The sequence below is a fragment of the Pipistrellus hanaki genome (assembly GCF_964339955.1).
Source record: "Pipistrellus hanaki genome assembly, chromosome: 13".
NCBI lineage: Eukaryota > Metazoa > Chordata > Mammalia > Chiroptera > Vespertilionidae > Pipistrellus > Pipistrellus hanaki.
Window position 1 is genome coordinate 43235807 of NC_140515.1, and position 18935 is coordinate 43254741.

At 39.7% G+C, this 18935-nt stretch overlaps 1 protein-coding gene across 1 annotated transcript in view; it reads left to right on the top strand.

The window, feature by feature from the left end:
* LOC311632025 (ubiquitin-conjugating enzyme E2 E2) overlaps positions 1–18406 on the top strand; it is a 208515-nt gene extending 190109 nt beyond the window's left edge. The window contains exon 6 of the mRNA XM_084902981.1: positions 17546–18406. Coding sequence (XP_084759107.1) covers positions 17546–17643 — 98 coding nt within the window. The 3' untranslated portion in view covers positions 17644–18406. The remainder of the gene's footprint in view (positions 1–17545) is intronic.
* Positions 18407–18935: the final 529 nt, after the last annotated feature.

An 18935-nucleotide genomic window follows, 5' to 3' on the forward strand; every position in this document is an offset into this window, starting at 1 on the left:
TTACTACCTTCTTGTACTATGCTAAATTTACAGAGAATTAGAAACTCGTTACTAAGTAAAAATAGTAACACATTTCACAATTAAATGAGAATTGATTTTTACTTTTTTCAAGGAGTTTTAGGAAAGAATTATTGCTTCAGCAAGTCCTTGCTGTAAGCGAGGTTCCTAGAGATACTAGGAGGCACAGGAACAGGCAGAATGTAACCTTCTGTTTCCTTTAAGGTCTTCCGAATAGATAATCAGAATGCTTTTTCAGTTTTCATTTTTAATTTTAAAAAATGGGTACTATATATTACCCCAATTACTTATATTGCCATTGTAGTAATAAATAAGAACATAGGCTGTAAAAAAATTTTTGAACACCACGAAGGAAATTATTACATGACTGTGATGCTTTCTTCCTAAATGTTCTCTAGTCTAATATTCTTTAAATAGTCATGCAGGCAGTATGTGTATGCATTTTAAGTAGTCAAATTATCTCCATGCTGTCATCCCACCTCCTGAAAATTTATTCGCAGGGTAGATTTTCTGTTTGTGGTCTGGGGGTGAAAATTAGGTCTGACTTCATGTCTTAATTATGCATGCACATGGCCACAGTTGGGTTCTCACCAGCCACCGTTTGATGGCTGCCCGTGAAAATAAATGTTTTTATGAAGAAACTTAGACCAAGATCCTAGTAATCTTGGTTAGTACCAAGGTGTGGAAGGTACATGTGGTGTGTAGTACTTGAACTGAAGCAGATCCTTAGGCATCACCCTGGAGATCCTTGTCACTCTCGGTGTCATGGCTGAATTTGAGGGGGGAAAAGAAATGTCCTGCAAGTTGTTCCTGGAGAAGCCAGAAAACATTGCCCTTTAAGAACTCACCACCCAACAGCAATTTGAACGTACTTAATGCTACTGAATTGTCTACTCAAAAATGGGTAAAACGATAAGTTCTCTGCTATGTATATTTTATCACAATGAATAAAATTTTTAAAGAATTGACATCCACTTTCTAAAAACAGCTCACTAGAGATACCAAACAGCCTGGCCTACAGGTTAACCCGCTGAGTGACAGTTTGACCCAGAGGGGCAGGGAAGGAAAGCGGGGAAGCAGCCCTCTGCACTGAAGCGAAGCAGCCCGAGTCCCTCAGCGTCAGCACCCAGGCGGCAGGCGGGTGGGCACTGCCTGTTGATATCTCTTCTCTTCTTTTGCCAGGTTTGCGATGATAATGATAATGATAATGAATGTGGCAACAACAGCAACAGCTGGCGACTTTGAGCCTACTGAGTAGCAGACACTGTTCAGTGCCTCTCATTAGTTTTCTCATTTAACCCTATGGGTGGGCACTGGTGTTATTATCTAATTTTTGCGGGTGAGGGGCACAGGCTCAGAGAGGTTAGATTTGTTCAGGTAAGGGTCAAAAGTAGGATTTAGATTCATGGAGTTTGTCTCCAGAGCTATTACCCTTAACATCTGGGTCATAACACCCCAGCCCTGGTCTCTGTGTGACTCAGCTCAGATGTCACTTCTGTGCACAGGCACCACACTGATGCCACAAGTTCAGTGCTTGGCTGTTCAACAGACATTTACCAAGCTCTGGCTCAGACCTAAGGCCAGGCCAGGAAGGAAGGAGTCATTAAAATACTTAGGTTAAAGTCCTTGCTCTTGAGATTAAAGTACAAGATTCTGACTGCATGTGAATCATCGCATAAAACCAGGGCTTGCGTTCACCATGAGGACCATGGTGACCAGTGACAGAAGCCCTCTGCCTCAGGGTGCCTGCTCTGCCTGTGTGTCCTGCGTTAGAACCACCACCCGCAGCCCCTGGCTAGGATTCAAGGTGCTCCCGTTCAGGGAGCCCAGAATGCTTTTATCAGCATATCAGCAATGCCTGCAATCCTTTGGCTGGGTAGAGGACTCTCAGCGTTAATCGGGGAAGATGGGGGCTCTTTCTCAGTCCTCAGACTCCCTCACCAGGGTAGATTTGTAATAGCCAAATACATTAGACCCAAGAGGTAAAATTTCCTCCAAACAGACTAAGCCAAGGTGTATATAAAGTTTCTGTCAGAATGTTGGTAAAATAGTCTTCATCATGTACCAATCCTAGGGACTGTGGGTATTCACTAGACCTGTATTTCCTCAATTTATCCCATATTTTAGGCAGAGCAGGAATTGATCTTCCTCCTTCCTCGTCTTGCTTACTGCTAGCAAAATATCCAGCATTATAAAAGGCTCATGGTAAACATCTATTTAAATGAATTAATAGTCACTATTTTTGAGGCACCATGTAAAGAGGGCCTAGTTAAGGAAAGTAACCAAAGAGAGGATTTTGAGTTTGAACATTTCTACAATTCCAAAAGCTAAGTAGTCAGGAGTTCTCACAAGGAAAACTGCGTGTGTGTGTGTGTGTGTGTGTGTGTGTGTCCACTGCTGAGCTCAGTCTGCACAATCTGCAGCCCCAGCTCCTTCATTGTGAACAGAATCTGGACCACTGTTTGTTTTATAAATGTGAAATTTTGAACTTTTAAAAATGTGAGGTTTTGTGGCATTTCTATTAGCTGCCCTCATCTCTCCCTCAGCTTTCACCCGTGAATGCAAGCACAGTCTGAAATGCTCTTCAACTACCATTCAAGGCCATGGCTGTGAATCATCCAGAAAACATTGATCTCTAGTTTGACTAAAACCTAGCAGCCTGTTTTCCCTCATCCCCTGCTGTTTCCAGCCAGTCTTTTAGCTTCCCAAATATAGGATATCTTGCTTTAGCATTACTTACGTGTTGCCATAGAGTTGATCGTACTATAGCAAAATGAATTTTTCAAACTGTATTAACAGTATTTTTCATATAAAATTTTTAAATATAAAGAGAAAGTTCTTTATCAATTTTAATAAACATTTCCCTATTGATTTATGAACACCTTTATTATATCTGCCTGAGGGTCTTACAGATCATAGTTGAAGATGATTTCAGGAGTGTTCTTTTGTGTATTAGTCATAAAGTTAGCCTATGGCCTATAAGTAAGATAAAATCAATAAATCACTTGAGATGTTTCCATTATTAACATAGCCCAAAATATTCTACATTTTCTTTTTATGGAATGATATAAAAAAAAAAAAAACTTTTGGTCATACTTCCATAAAACACAATTCTATATCAAGAACCAATGATATTATAAACTTTATACTTGTAAATTTTTTAGGGTGGATAAGGGATAAACTTTATACTTGTAAATTTTTTAGGGTGGATAAGACATACAACTTGTGGACTTGGAATAAAGCAGTTTTCCAGTTTTTTGGAAAGCAGTTTTTTTAGTTCTTTATCGGCGTATGGGTATGCTGGTAGCCATAATCATGGGACCTTTGTTTTGGTTAATGATTTTTAATCTACCATTTACATGAATGAACTGATACAGCTTGTGAAATGGATTGTAAATTAACCATTTAAAATTGGACATTTGTTTCTGAAGAAAATGGTTTGATTTTCTAAATGTCTCTTCCGTTCCTGTTTTGTTTTGTTTTGTTTTGTTTTGTTTTGTTTTTTCTAAATCATTAATAGATTTTAGACATGAGGCAACTTTCTCAAAAGCTGTACCCAAAAATACTGAAAAATAAACATGAAAGTAGATTAGCGTTTTTTCAATTGGTGTGTTAAAAACCAGCTAATCCTAAAATTAAGATAAAATAGTGTGATGTGCATTACTTAAGTTATGTTATTACTTAAGTAATAAAATAATGTTACTTAAGTTATTATGAAGTCAAGGATTACCCTTGAATGTGTCATAAAAACTTATGGTTTAGAATTTTATCCTTTATGTCACTTGCATGGCTTAAGCATGTATATCTCAGGAATCCAACATTTCTTCTATACCGTCAAAACATATATTTTAAATTAACACATAAAAGTCCTGCATGATTTTAAAACATGCTAACATTCTATGATTCTGAAATAGTGCATACAGAATTTGTATGTTATGTGAAATTATTCCTTTCTTTACTTATCAGTAATATGCTTTATGCAATTGATGAGATTCAGCTTCCTAATCATTTACTCAATTTTTCAAAGATAAAGAGCATAGCAGACCTCATCCATAGTTATCAATTCTTTATTAGCAAGTTGTTCTGACACTGTATTTTTCTACCCCCTTGTCCACAAACGAGGCTTAAGTAGCCTTCCTTGGAGTTTATAGGAATCTGACAAATTCCATTAGAAAGTCAGTCTAGCTTTTTGTTTCACTTGACATCAACACACTAGGTCAATCTGTGTCTTGAGAGGAGCGTGTCAAAATGGTTGTCTTACTGCATTTCTCATTGTTATTCTCTGGGGTGATATCTCTTGAAGGTCATATTATAGATCATTTTATCAAAGGAATGTCAACAATAGTAGCTGGGCAAGGGTTGGTTCCACCTAATCAGATATGTCTTCAAAGCCACTAGCAGCTTGATGCCCTAACAAAACCTGGTTGTCAAAGTATTTCACCATGACTTTGGGCTAGTCTCAGACTTACCATGTCTGATCTGCACATTCGTTCTCAGACCTCAGAAGTACATTGGTTAATGTCTTTCATTCTGTAAGATTGGTGTGAAAGCCCAGATCAATGCAAGTATGCAAACGGTATTTTATTTTCTATTGCTCCTCTTCTGCCCCACACTTTTATGCACCTAAGTAGACACACACACACACACACACACACACACACACACACAATTTACCTATCAGCATCTATTGTACATAAATGTTTTCAGTTTGAAGCTTGAGTCTCAGAGTTACTTAAAAACAAGTCTAGTAATGAGTTCAGATGATGTTTGGACCAACCTGAAATCAGTCTTCAAGAAAAGGAGGTTCAATGTAACAGCTCATCAGCAGATTTGCCCTAAAGTTGGGCTCACTTGTGGTTAATTTATAGAATTTCATCCTTAATCTAACTTGTAGTAAATTGTAGGAGGGATGGGTCGGATGGTGTGTAGCAACTTTCTGAATATGACAGTGACCAAGCATCGGTCTGCTGGATATTGCCCATCTAGTATGAGCTCCCTGGTTTGCATGTTTTAGCATTTATTTTCACTAAAATCTGCTCATCTAAATGTTATTTATTGACCAGTTCAAGTGCTAAAACTAAATTTTTATAGACAACCTTTACTCTCATGATAGGTTATTAAGTACCATTTCCTAATGAGATCAGCCAAATAAATTAGATCAGTCAAATAAATCATCAGAAAAATGAAGTCTCGAAAGAGCATAATGTAATAATTTGCTGTAAGTATGGGATGAATATATTGAACTCCATGGACTTTAGTTTTGACAGATTAAAAATAACCAGCTAATGAAATTTAGCACTAAAGTTTTATTCTTCTGTTGTCTCTAGAGAAACAATTAATTTGTTTTTATTTTGGTTTATAACTTGATTATAAATTGAGGGCTGGCTTTAAATTTTGTTTTTACTGCCTTGTAATGAGCCTTAACTATGACCTGTCACCCTTACACTAGATTACCCGGGGGTCTTTCTGTGTCAGATATCATGTGTGACTAGACTAGAGACTTGAACTTAACACAAATGAGAATTGGGTTTAAATTACTAAGCTAATATTCATTTCCTGTTTTTAAATTTAATTACTTGCTTCCAGAAATAAGAGATAGTTGTGTTTAATACCAGCAGGCCCCATCTGTCTGTCCTGCTATAAGCACTTTATACATCCTTCCCCTTTTTTTCTTTCTCCCCCCCCCCCTTTTTTTTAGTATAATATGAGTAAATAGCACAATATCTACTCTTCATTCCAATAAGAATTTTAAAGTCTGGATAAAATATTTACCATGAGTTAACACCACAGTAGTTTGGCAGCATGTACATTAGAAATAACCTCTAATGAAGTTAAACGCTGATGCTTAATTCTTTTGTTATCTTTATAGGAATAGTTCTCCCATATTATTTTTATTTATTTATGATTTTTATGATTTTATACTGAGCAATTTATGTTTTGGGGTTTTTTTTTTAGAGAGGAAGGAAGGGAAAGGTAGAAATATCAATGATGAGAAAGAATCATTGATCAGCTGCCTCCTGCATGCCCCACAATGGGGATCAACCCACAACCCAGGCATATGCCTGACCGGGAATCGAACCATCACCTTCTGGTTCAGAGGTTGACACTTAAGCACTGACCCGGCTAGACTAGGTAATTTAAATATGTCCAGATCTATAGGTACCTGTTGGTCCTAACTTGAAAATGAAAATATAGTCATTGCTCATGCAAATAGTGGGTGTGGTGTCATTTACACATTGCGAACAGATCACGAGAATTCTCGTGTTTTCTGTTCTAAAGCTTGTGGCCAATCACGATAATTCTTCAAAAAGTTATTAGTTTGTAAGAACATGTAATAAATAACTTCAAAATGCAATGTGTATTTAATTTTAAAGCGTGCCTTTAACATTTATGTAAAATATTTTTTGTACTCGTTCAATAGAAACTAACCTGGCCACTGGGTAAAGCTAGTAATAAAACTATTGGCCCACAATGTTAAAATGTCATTTGAGCCTGGCTGGTGTGGCTCATTGATTGAGCATCAACCCATGAACCAAGAGGCCACCGGTTCAGTTTTGGGCACATGCCCAGGTTTCAGACTCAGTTCCCAATAAGGGGTGTGCAGGAGGTAGCCGATCAAAGTTTCTCTTACTGATGTTTCTATCCTTCTCCCTTCCTCTCTCTCTAAAAGTCAATAAAAACATTTTTAAAATGTCATTTGAAAGGCTAAATCATCAGTGAGGGCCAAATTTCCATGAAGAATGGCCTAGCATGGCCAGCTACATGGGCAGTAATCAAAACCAGGCTTAGCAGTAAGGGATGGAAAAGATACCATTGTACATCACAATGTACTGGGTATCGTAGCAGAGTGCAAGGTGGTTTTCAGCCATGTGATTTGAAGAACCCAGAATTTCTCCTAGTCACAAGACACAACTAAATTATATACATACTCTTGCCGAAACTGGTTTGGCTCAGTGGATAGAGCGTCAACCTGCGGACTGAAAGGTCCCAGGTTCGATTTCGGTCAAGGGCATGTACATTGGTTGTGGACACATCCCTGGCAGGGGGTGTACAGGAGGCAGCTGGTCGATGTTTCTCTCTCATCGACGTTTCTAGCTCTCTATCCCTCTTCCTTCCTTTCTGTGGAAAATCAATAAAATATATTTAAATAAATAAATAAATAAATAAACTATATACATACTCTTTCATTCCAATTACTTTGGTAGTTTATTTGTGCTAAGTGTGGTCTCTATAGTTCTCTTTGGAAATGTACATATCTCACCCTCTGGCAGTGGGCAAGGAGACACCTGATCGGTGGTGTCGCTATGATATCAATCTGGGGCAAAGCAGATATACAGCCCTTAGTTCATCCTAGCTTGATGCCTGTGCCACATAAAAGGAAGGAAGGAAGGAAGGAAGGAAGGAAGGAAGGAAGGAAGGAAGGGAGGGAGGGAGGGAGGGAGGGAGGGAGGGAGGGAGGGAGGGAGGGAGGGAGGGAAGGGAAGGGAAGGGAAGGGAAGGGAAGGGAAGGGAGGGAGGGAGGGAGGGAGGGAGGGAGGGAGGGAGGGAGGGAGGAAGGAAGGAAGGAAGGAAGGAAGGAAGGAAGGAAGGAAGGAAGGAAGGAAGGAAGGAAGGAAGAGGGGGGGAGATGGAGAGAGAGAGAAAGAAAGAAAGAAAGAAAGAAAGAAAGAAAGAAAGAAAGAAAGAAAGAAAGAAAGAAAGAAAGAAAGAAAGAAAGAAAGAAAGAAAGAAAGAAGAAAATGTACACACCTTTGCAAAAGATGGCACATTAGGTATATGAAACTGATCTCTCTTCTTTTGGGAGAGAAGATCTGTGTCGGGAAGGGAAATACGCCAGAGAATTAGCTTAATGGCGAGGGAAGCACCCAGATACAAGCTAGATTTCCCCTACTTCACACAATTGCTGTGCAATCAGAGAGAAGGCAACTTTGAATTACTATAGTCTTGTGATGAGTGAGAAAGTTGAAGAGTTTTGATGTATGTCCTTGTCCCCAAATAGACCTGGCTTTTTTCTTTTCTTTCTTCTTAAGTGAAATTGAGAGGCTTGCAGCTGAGCTGAGCAGTATAAGGGTAAGAAAGGTCAACAGGTTACACAGGCAAGTGCAACAAGGCTTGTTAAGAGTCATCAAAGGCCTACTTAGGGAAGCAGCAGGAAGCGGAAGATTGGGCTTTCCACCCTAGGAGGTTACAGGGGCCATCTGCCAGAGAGAAGTTGGCTTAACTCTGAAACGGTTTAAAATCCAGTTTAAAATGCCGATTAGGAAAATCCCACAATAAGCAGTTTGATCCTCCTCCCCCCTCACATACAAGATGAGATGATTCTGCCTAAGTGGTCCAGCATCATTTTAAAGGAGTTAGTAATGTGTATGAAGATTACTTTGGCAGGGGCTTCAGCCACCTCTTTTCTTTCCTCCTTTTGTGTTTTAAGAACCCCCTCATGAGATCAGTGGTTTCATTTTCTTCTTCCGCAGAGATTGCCTCCCTAGGGAAGCCTGGAATGACCATGTGGGCTGCCTAGCTTCTCGTCAGGAGTTATTGCTCATGAGGCTATTAAAATGGAAACCAGTTCGTATTGAGGCATTATTTTCATGTCGACACCTGACACTTAGTGAGCATCAAGAATCTTTGTTTCTGAACAATGATTTCACACTAGTCTATGTTATAGTGTTCACTCACTTTAACATGTTTGCCTCTTTTGAAAATTTCTATTTCCTCCATTAATAGTAAGAACTAAAGAGGACTTTAGAATAGCCTCTATTGTAGAAAAATGTTTGATTAAGGGTATTGAGAAGTAATGTAATGGGTAAAAAGCATCTGAAGCATAGGCAGGGTATTGGCAAAAATGTATCTGTATTCATAATTGGCCTTTGCCACTGAGGATCTGGGGTGGGGTTGGGGGAATGGAAGGTTTTGAGAGAGGGGCTTGGACCTTGCATGACCAGGTTTATGTCTTTAAAGACTAAAAAGCTTAGTTCATCTGAGTGTGGAGAGCATGGAGACAGGAGACATTCAGGAAGGTGTTCTGATGGTCTGGGTAAGAGTGACAGAGCCCATGAAGAGGAAGAAGAGCAGAAGGGCCTAGGACTGTTTGGGAGTCTGAACCCCAGGACTGGTTTCCTAACCTGTGACAGCATCACTAGGAACTGTGTGAGTCTGACTGTGCCTGGTCCCCCACAAAGATCCAGGCCAGTTGAGGTGAACAAGAAGGATACATTTCAAGACCAGGGCATATTGTTTAGTCAGTTCATGGAACCCAGTCGGTTAACGGTCCTGTCAGCCCACTAAGCCATCTCCCATTTTTTGCTTACAGAAAAAATTGTCAAACAAGGTCCATAATTTACCACCTATGACATATTAGAATTTATTTGCACATGGTTCTTCACCTATATCAGAAGGATACAGGAAGAGTTCAAATCCTAGAAATCAATCTGCCCACGTTGCTGAAGCAGAAGTAGGGGAGAAGCAGTGTATATGGACCAAGTGTGGTCTGGTGGTGGATCATGTTGCCCAAGAGGTTAAAACAACAGTAGGTTCAAGTTTAGGTGTGAAGTCTGAACTAAAACAGGAAACTACCAAATATATACTAAATATATATACTAAATATAGCAATCTTTATAAATTATAAGGATTGAACCTTCAAGCACTAAAAGAAGATAGCAGTGAAGGTTGAAGACAAAGCAAGACATCACTTTTAGAAAATCGCTCATATTCTCTTCTTTAGCAGATATAACTCAATATTAAAACACAAGAAATGGGCACTGGGAGACAGTGACTAGGAGCCCTGCTGATCCTACACGATCGTTGTAAATGTCCTTTAGGCTCAAGCATGGGAAAGAGGAAGGATGTCCATCCCAGGAACCTGATACCTCCTACAAACTAAACTCCATCCCTGACCAGTGGGTCTGATGACTCATTAATTCATTTATTAAACACTTACTGAATGTCCATCCACAATGCCACAGACACAGCTGGGTTTGTGCTGCCCTCAGGAGAGGGGAGAGTCAGCAGGCAGAGCGCTCAGTGCCCTCCTCAGTAACCATCAGGTTCAGCAGAGGATTCAGCAACTCCCTTTTGGAAGAGGGGAGAAGAGCAAGGCCTTGGCCCAAATCAGAGCCCACACCTTCAGTGGAAAGTCATTCCTCAGCGTGGACAGCATCCGTATGACTCAACAGGCAGCCTCACCACAGATTTTCAGCACCAGAGGCAGCGGAGTGATCTGGTAAACTGAAACCACTGAGATTCTTGTCCAACTCTGGCTCTGACCTGGGTATTTACTAGTATATCTCTGGACTTACGTCCAGATTCAGAGTGTGGACACATGTGATATCTAAGGCATGACTGCGGTATGCACCTCCCCTCTCAAAACATCTCTTGTCCCACTCCTAGCTACTGAATAAGAGTGTGGGCAAAAGAAAAGACTATTTGGGGGAGAATTTAATAAATTAGATAGCAGTTTATAGTGGATGGATTACAGTTGAGAACTGTAAAATAATTTTTTTTTAATTTTGAAGAAAAGGTGTGCATTACAAACAAGTCTTCTTAGATTATTGTTCTCATTTTTATTTCAATCAGGGCTGAAAGTACAGGAAAGAGGATCAGGATAATTTCTGGTCTCATAGCCAGACACCATGAGAAAAATACTCCAATAAGAGAATTATTTTCCATGGTTGGCAGGAACAAATGTTGTAGAGAATACCTTATATTGATATTTAAAAAACAAAAACCTGGATACCTGGTCAGTATAGCCAATGGGACATAAACTATTCTTTCTTTAAAAATCTTGTGTCATTAGATAACGTGTAGGTGAAGATGTGGAGAGTTGGAACCCTAACACATTGCTAGTGGGGATATAAACAGGTGCAGCCTCTTTGGACAGCACTTTGGCAGTTCCTTTAATGGTTAAGTATGGTTACCATATGGTCAAGTAACTCCACTCCTAGGTGTGTATATATATATATCTCCAAGAGAAGTGAAAACATGTCCATGCAAACCTTGTACACAAATGTTCCTGGCAGCATTACTCTTAATAGCCAGGAAGAGAGAACAAACCACATGTCACCAGCTGGTGAATGGGTTAACATGTGGTGTATCCATGCTATAGAATATTATTTTGCAAAAAAAAAGGGGGGGGTGAAATTAAGGCCCTACCACAGTTTGGCTCAGTGAATAGAGCATTGGCCTGCGGACTGAAGGGTCCCAGGTTCAATTCTGGTCAAGGGCACATGCCCAGATTGTAGGCTCGACACCTGGTGGGGACCTGTAGGAGGCAGCCAATCAATAATTCTCTCTCATCATTGATGTGTCTATCTCTTCCTCTCTCTTCTTTTCTGAACTCAATTAAAAATATATATATTTTTTTTTAAATAAAAATTCTTTAAAAGGGGGGGAAATGACATATGAAGTATGCTACAACATGGGTGAGCCTTGAAAACATTGTGTTCAGTGAAAGAAGCTAGTCTCAAAAGACCACATGTTGTTTGGGTCCATTTATGTGAAATGTTCAGAATAGACAAATATACAGAGACAGAAAGTAAATAAGTGCATTTCTGGATACCCAGGGTGGAGGATTTGGAGAGCTGGAGAGTAACTGCTAATAGGTGCAAGGTTTCTTTTGGGGATGATGAAAACATTCCAAAATGGATTATGCAGATGTTTGCATAACTGTGAATGTACCAAAAACCACTGCAGAATATGCATTATTGAATAGATAAATTGTATGGTATGTGAATTATATCTCAATATAGCTGCTTTTATTTTTTTTAAATATATTTTTATTGATTTTTAGAGAGGAAGGGAGAAGGAGAGAGAGAAACATCAGTGATGAGAGAGAATCATTGATCAGGTGCCTCCTGCACACCCCATGGGGATCAAGCCTGCAACCTGACCTGTAATCAAACCTTGACCTCCTAGTTCATAGGTTTATGCTCAACCACTGAGCCACACCAGCCAGGCAAAGATGCTTTCTAAAAAATATATATTTTATTGATTTTTTACAGTGAGGAAAAGAGAAGGATAGAAAGTTAGAAACATCGATGAGAGAGAAACATCGATTAGCTGCCTCCTGCACACCCCCCACTGTGGATGTGCCCGCAACCAAGGTACATGCCCTTGACTGGAATCGAACCCAGGACCCTTCTGTCCACAGACCAACATTCTTTCCACTGAGCCAAACCGTTTTTGGCTGGGCAAAGCTGCTGTAAAATATATATATATATATAGCCGAAACCGGTTTGGCTCAGTGGATAGAGCGTTGGTCTGCGGACTGAAAGGTCCCAGGTTCGATTCCAGTCAGGAGTATGTACATTGGTTGCAGGCACATCCCCGGTAGGGGGCGTGCAGGAGGCAGCTGGTCGATGTTTCTCTCTCATCGATGTTTCTAGCTCTCTATCGCTCTTCCTTCCTCTCTGTAAAAAATCAATAAAATATATATTTTTTTAAAATATCTAGCTTTGATGTCTTGGCATCTTTGACTCTTTTCTACTTCCTGCAGCCACAGCTTTTTGCAGTGGTATTTCGGGGAAAGTAATCTGTGAATCTCTGGTATCTCAAGTCCTCCAATGTAAGGATATTTTCTAAGTTCATTAGGAATTATTGCTTAACTAAGCCTAGAATCACAATCCAATGGCTTCTCAATAGGAATGCACCATCTATGCTGTTCTTTAGATGAATCTATTCTAATAGATCCCTTTATGTTTAAAAATACATTGATTTAATGTACATAGCATGCTATGTAGGTTTATAGGATGAGTTTTTGAGTTTTAAAAATAATTGATCAACAGTATACTTGTAAGTTGTAGCCAGTGTATTTTTATTGTTTATTGAGTGATCTTGACTCCAAAGGCATTAATATGGAATGGTTTTCATTTTCTCCAGTCACTGCCTTAGGCCATGTTTTGTTGACTCTTGCTTTTCTGTCCTTAACAATATTTAGCAGATCTCATAGCGTTCAGGCCACTTACAGTTATTAGAAGATCAGTGCGGTTTATTTTTAAACTCCTATTTTATACCTGATTTTAATATAATTTCCTTATATTAGGTGCTAGATGCTGGATAAGAACAGAGTTCCTTTACCTAGTTCCCCTGCCATCCATGCCATCTTTACCATGCCATCTATGCCTTCTGGGTGACAGGTGTCAAAATGCCGCTTCATATTGGGGAGTGTGGAGAGTTCCCGTTCCAGTTTCCTGATGTGGGAGACACAACCTCCTGAACTAACTAACCCCTTGCCCACTGATATACTAGTAAAATGCTTAATACTATCTGGGGGCAGGTATGGCGTGGTGATGTGTGAATATGTACATACATAAATTTATTAAATGTTTTTGATGTGTAGTACCCAAATAAAAAATATAATACTCTAATGCAACTCCCACAATAGCCATTTAGTTATCCCAGAAGACTTTCAATGACTTTTGCTAAAACTTACATGAATCCATCTTGTTGCAGCGAACAAATGAGTGGTGTGGTTTTAACATGAATGTTGGGTGGTATTTTCATTTAAATTAAGAACTAAGACAAAAGTGAAACAAAGAAGAAAAATGTTGGAACTTCACTTGTTAGGCAATGTCATGAACAAATTCTTTGCTGAATAACATAATAGTTCCAAATACTGGATGAATATATTCTTCAATTTTTATGCTATTCAAAATGTAAAAACTCTCAACATGATACATTTTTTTTTTTAGTTTAATCTGCTTTATTAGCATTTTTCCATCACTTTCTTAACTGCAGGCAACAAAAATAAATTAAATCCTAATTTGTAGCATTTGCCAGTTCCAGCTACGTACATGACATTACTGAATGCATAATTGGGCCAAGATGCACAGTAGCACGCTGTTCTTTTCTACCATGCAGATAATAGTAAAATGATTAAGGAATGAAGCTTAAGTACTTGTTACCTTTTTATAAGTTATTTCACAGTAACTTTATATAACTACATTTTAATAATGGCTGTGTTTAAATTCCTAAAAATTTTAAAATTGGCTAACCAGCTGGCTCAAGAAAACCACTGTCCCCTCACATAGCATGTTCCTAAGCCTCATAGCTACTGGGGTCCCTTCCACTGTAAGCTGCCTTCTTGCTAGGACACTGAAGAGATAGCAGGATAGATAGCAAGATAGACTGCTTCTTTGGACTCTCTCTCTCTCTCTCTCTCTCTCTCTCTCTCTCTCTCTCTCTCCCTCCCTCCCTCCCTCCCTCCCTCCCTCCCTCCCTCCCTCCCTCTCTCTGTCTTTCTCTTTCTCTCTCCCCCTCAGTGTCAAGGGTTAAATCAGCAGGTCAGCTGCCTAAGCAGATCTGGTTTAAGTCTCCAGCCAGGAAAGACACTGGATTCTCCTTGCAGGGAGTCTCCATGCCCTCCTCACATCGCTTAGAGAGGAAAAAGTTCTCTCCCCATTTTAGTGTTGGTGGGAGGAGGGAAGACAGGGAAGCTGCACCCCACACTGCACTCTGTGTTCCCACAAAGCTTTCTCTCCTTTTCCATATCTTAGAGCAGGCATCTGGGGCTGTCAGAGCCAGCTCATCTTCTCTTAATAAGTCCTGAGGAGGTATTAATGTCTTTTTAGAATTTGGGGTACTTGATGCCTTTTTTAGCCTCACCAGTTATTCTTGAGTAATAGCAAATCTTGCTAGACTTATATGCAGTTTTATTTAGCACTTTCAAATTTAAATCCAGTTTCAGAATGCCAATCATTTGACTTAAAATCATAGAAATAACTTTCTCCCTAAATTACTATATAGATATAGATATAGATATAGATATAGATATAGATATAGATATAGATATAGATATAGATATAGATAGATACACACACACACACACACATACATACATATAGTATTTTACATATATATGTACTGTGTTTGTGTGTGTCTTTTCAGGGTACTTAATCTTTCTGGTTTGGATTAGGCCTATAATTAGAAGTCAGGTTTCCCTACATTCCAAAATGCAAAAACCTTAACTTTGTCCTACTCACTTGATTTTTAATTAGTAGACCCAGAGGAATTCAGATCTTCTAAATCTTGATAATGTTCTTCAAAGAGACATGAGATTCCTGTAACCCTGGGGTGAAACAGCTTTAATTGTTCCAAGTCTTAATTAACCTCATCAAGATTAGGGTTCTCCAAATAAAATTGTAGTGAACGAAAGGAATTGGAAAGAGCAAGAACTTACTCTACCAGATAGCAAAACAAACTATAAAACTATAGGGGGAAAACAGGAGGAATACAATGCAAAAGACAAATTAACCTATTGAAAGAATATCAAGTGAAGAATCAAGTCCAGATACATATAGGAACCTTGTGTATGATAAAGCTAACATTGCACATAAAAGCTACTATATATTACTAAAGAGGAGTAGTTCTAAAATACTAGCTTGGATGGAGAGGGCCTTTATAAATAAGCATGATATCAAAGCAGAAAATATAACAAATCCCTCCCTTCTACTCTCTCTGAAAAAAAGCAATGGAAAAAAAGGACCTCAGGCCCTAGCCAGTTTGGCTCAGTAAATAGAGCATCATATTGGGGACTGAAGGGTCTCAGGCTTGATTCTGATCAAAGCACGTGCCTGGGTTGTGGGCAGACTTTTCATGGAGGCCTGGGCACCTTTGGGAGGCTGAGCCAGAGCTGCAGTTTAAGCAGTGGCCTTGGACTCTGGCCAACAGAGCCTGAGGACCTTGGCAATGTGGGCATGCACATGTTTCTCAAGCTTGAGGTGAGCAGTGTAGGCAAGTTGATTGAGCTTTTGGCTGCTGCCCTCTGGGATCTTGGGCTTGACCTCCTTGGGCTTTACCAGGCCCTTGATAACCTAGGCATGTGCGCTCATGGTCTTGGCAGAAATTGTAGGAGACGTAAGTATCCATTTGCGCTGATGAACTTTCTGGATTTTCTGTAGTAAAAAGGAAGAAGATTGATTGGTGATAATCTCAAAGATTAATTATTGGGGAAGAAAGTAATAATCTAGAAACCCAAAATAATGGGAAATTTTCCCTTCTTTCTTAGGAAGAAATTGTAAAAGGAATAAGGAGTATTAATATGTTTAGAGACTATTATTTCATATAACATGTATGTAGCCATGAAATATGAAATCTCATAACAAGATTCCACCTTAGGTTTATAATTATAAATACACTACACAAAAAGCTTCTTACTCCATTAAATTCACTGTGATAGTTATTGGGTATACATATATTGCATAGGTTCAGCTATTATTTGCAGTCTTAACTTATATTCAGTAAAAAAAAATTAGCATTAAGAACTATTTGATTAATAACACATGATTTTCAAATACCTTCATTTTATACTTTTATTTCTTCATTTATACTTTATACCGATGTAAGAGTTGCATAAATTTGCCAAGATTCATGCATAATAGTGTTCTTCACAGTAGGGTTTATAAAGCAACATGATTGGAAAGAACCCAAATGTCTAAATAGGAAATTGGCTGATAATTCAGATAAATATTAAATGATGAGCTAGGACTATAATTATTGATATAAAGTTATTCACCATGTAGTGATTTTTAATCAAAAGATTATAAAAGCAAACTATAAGGTGATCTTTATTAAATTGTATATTTAGAAAAGAAGTCTAGAAAGATATGTCAAAATGTTAACAATACTTTTTTTTTTTTTTTTTTAATCAGGGAAAGAGTAAAACTAAAGAATGGAGGTAAAAGGGTGGACTCTGGAATCTCCAGAAACCTAAATTACTTCTTTTTCTTTGATTTTTTTTTTTTTTAATGTTGATTCTGTCTGTGTAGTAAGCTCTCTCCCAAGAATCCTGAAGTTAAGGGCCCTACTCACTGCTTGCTCTGCCTGGGCAAGTGACTTACTCTCCTGGTGCTTCCACCGCTCCTGTGTCAGCTCCCTCGCGTTTTATAGAGTTCATATGTTACAGTGTTGGGTGGGGTCAAGCAGTGAGTGTTAGCTAGTATTAACATCTATTAGTGTTTTTTGTAGTAAAGAGCTGTGTGGATTTTGATATTCCCGTATGTGGAGAAAGAAGTAGACTATCTACACACACACACACACACACACACACACACACACACACTCCATTGGGCCTCACTGGCTCCTTCAGGGCAGATGGCCAGGGGCATAACTGCTGCCACCGCCAGGGTTGGAACCCCAGGGAAAGAAGCTGCCAAGGTATCCAAACCTCCCAAGAGTTATCTCACCAAGGTCCCTGGAGTCTCCCCTTCACAGCCCACCTGTACTTTCTCAGTGAAATGTCCACTTGAAATCAAGAGGAAGAGAACCACGTGGTAGGGGCGGGGGGAATTAGAGTTGTACAGAAACGTGACAGGAGGTGACAGTGAAAGCACAGGTAGGTGATTCTTGGAGCGGCCGGTGTGCAGTGTGGTCTGTCAGTGGCAAGTCATTTGCAGGTCGCTGTTCCAGGCTCAGCTCCTCCCTGCTGGTCCCCTCCACCTCCCCACCGCCTACCCCAGACACCCCTCCTCTTCCCCGACTGGGAAAGCAGAAGAGGTGCTGGCACTTACTGACCCTGCTTCTGCTTCCTTTGCAGCTGACCCTCTGGTAGGCAGCATTGCCACGCAGTACATGACCAACAGAGCGGAGCACGACCGGATGGCCCGACAGTGGACCAAGCGGTACGCCACATAGGGCCTGCTGCCGCCCGCCGGACCTGTGCAAGCACATTCACCAAGTGCATCAATAGCCCCCTCCCCTCCGGACCTCCGTTCCTATTTTCTTATTTTTATTAAACTCTGAACCGTTTTCTGGTGGTATGTCACCCTTCCCCCCTCCTCCCTCTTTCCTTTTCCTGCTTTTCCTTTGCTTTCCCTCCCTCCACCCCTTCTCTTCCCCACCCCACCCCCCCCAGTTGTGTTCCCTTTTTAATTTCTGTTAACTTGAAAGATTTGGGTTCTCTTTCCCACCTCCTCGTGGATGGGAACTTTATTTTCAGTGCAAACAATGTTGATATCTGTAATAGTAAGAGCTTTCTTACAAAGCTTTGTATTACTGTGTGGTTTTGTTTTTTTGTTGTTCGTTTTATTTTAATTTTTTTTTTCTTTTATGTGATCTTCGGGAAAACACATTCAGAATTATATCTCGTTTCTACTTAAATGTAGTGCTTAGGGTTAATTTTTTTGTACTGAAGTCTTTATTGGTGGGTGCATGCTACTGGGAACAAGTTTTTGTACAAAAGCTTCAATCAGAATCACTGTGCATTACTGAGACTCTGTTTATCACTAGCCTTCTGTCCCCCACGCAGAAGACTGTTGGATTGAACAAAATAATAAGTATTTTGATTTACTTAAAGTGCTTGTAAATTTCTTAGGGACCTGCCACTTTGGACTGTGGATCAGTTGATGTACACTTGTATTATTAAAGCACTCAATAAATCACTGTGGCTGAGACACGCTCTCGCGGTGGCCTGGCATCTGCTGTCTCCTGGTGACCAGCACAGCCCCACACGCAGCAAGGCTTATCTAACTCAATTACAGGTCCGAGTGTACTTTTCATCTCACACCCCTAATATTTCTTTGTAATTGAGTCGCTCTGCATGTGGAATTCCTCCAGCTGTCAGTAGCCTGATGATTTTATGGTTGTTTCCGATCACTATCGCTTTACATATTGGCTGGGCATCACTTCCTCGTGGACATCCTTTCTGTTAAAACCTTCTTTACCCAAGAATTAAAATATGTGACTCCAAAAATAGCCGTCTGGTGAGAGGGAAGTCAGAACTGGTCCTTGTGTTTGAACTTATTTATCTCTCTTTTTTCTCCTAAGGTTCTTATAGTGATTGCCCTTGTGTTTTTTTTTTTTTTTTCTCTCTTAATTCTAGTGAAGGAAGTAAACGCCACTGTATTAGTCATGGCCAGCACATTCAGTGATCAGAGTGTGTATGGCTTTGACCTTGAGGCTATTTTAGGTATGCTGCTATAGGAGGC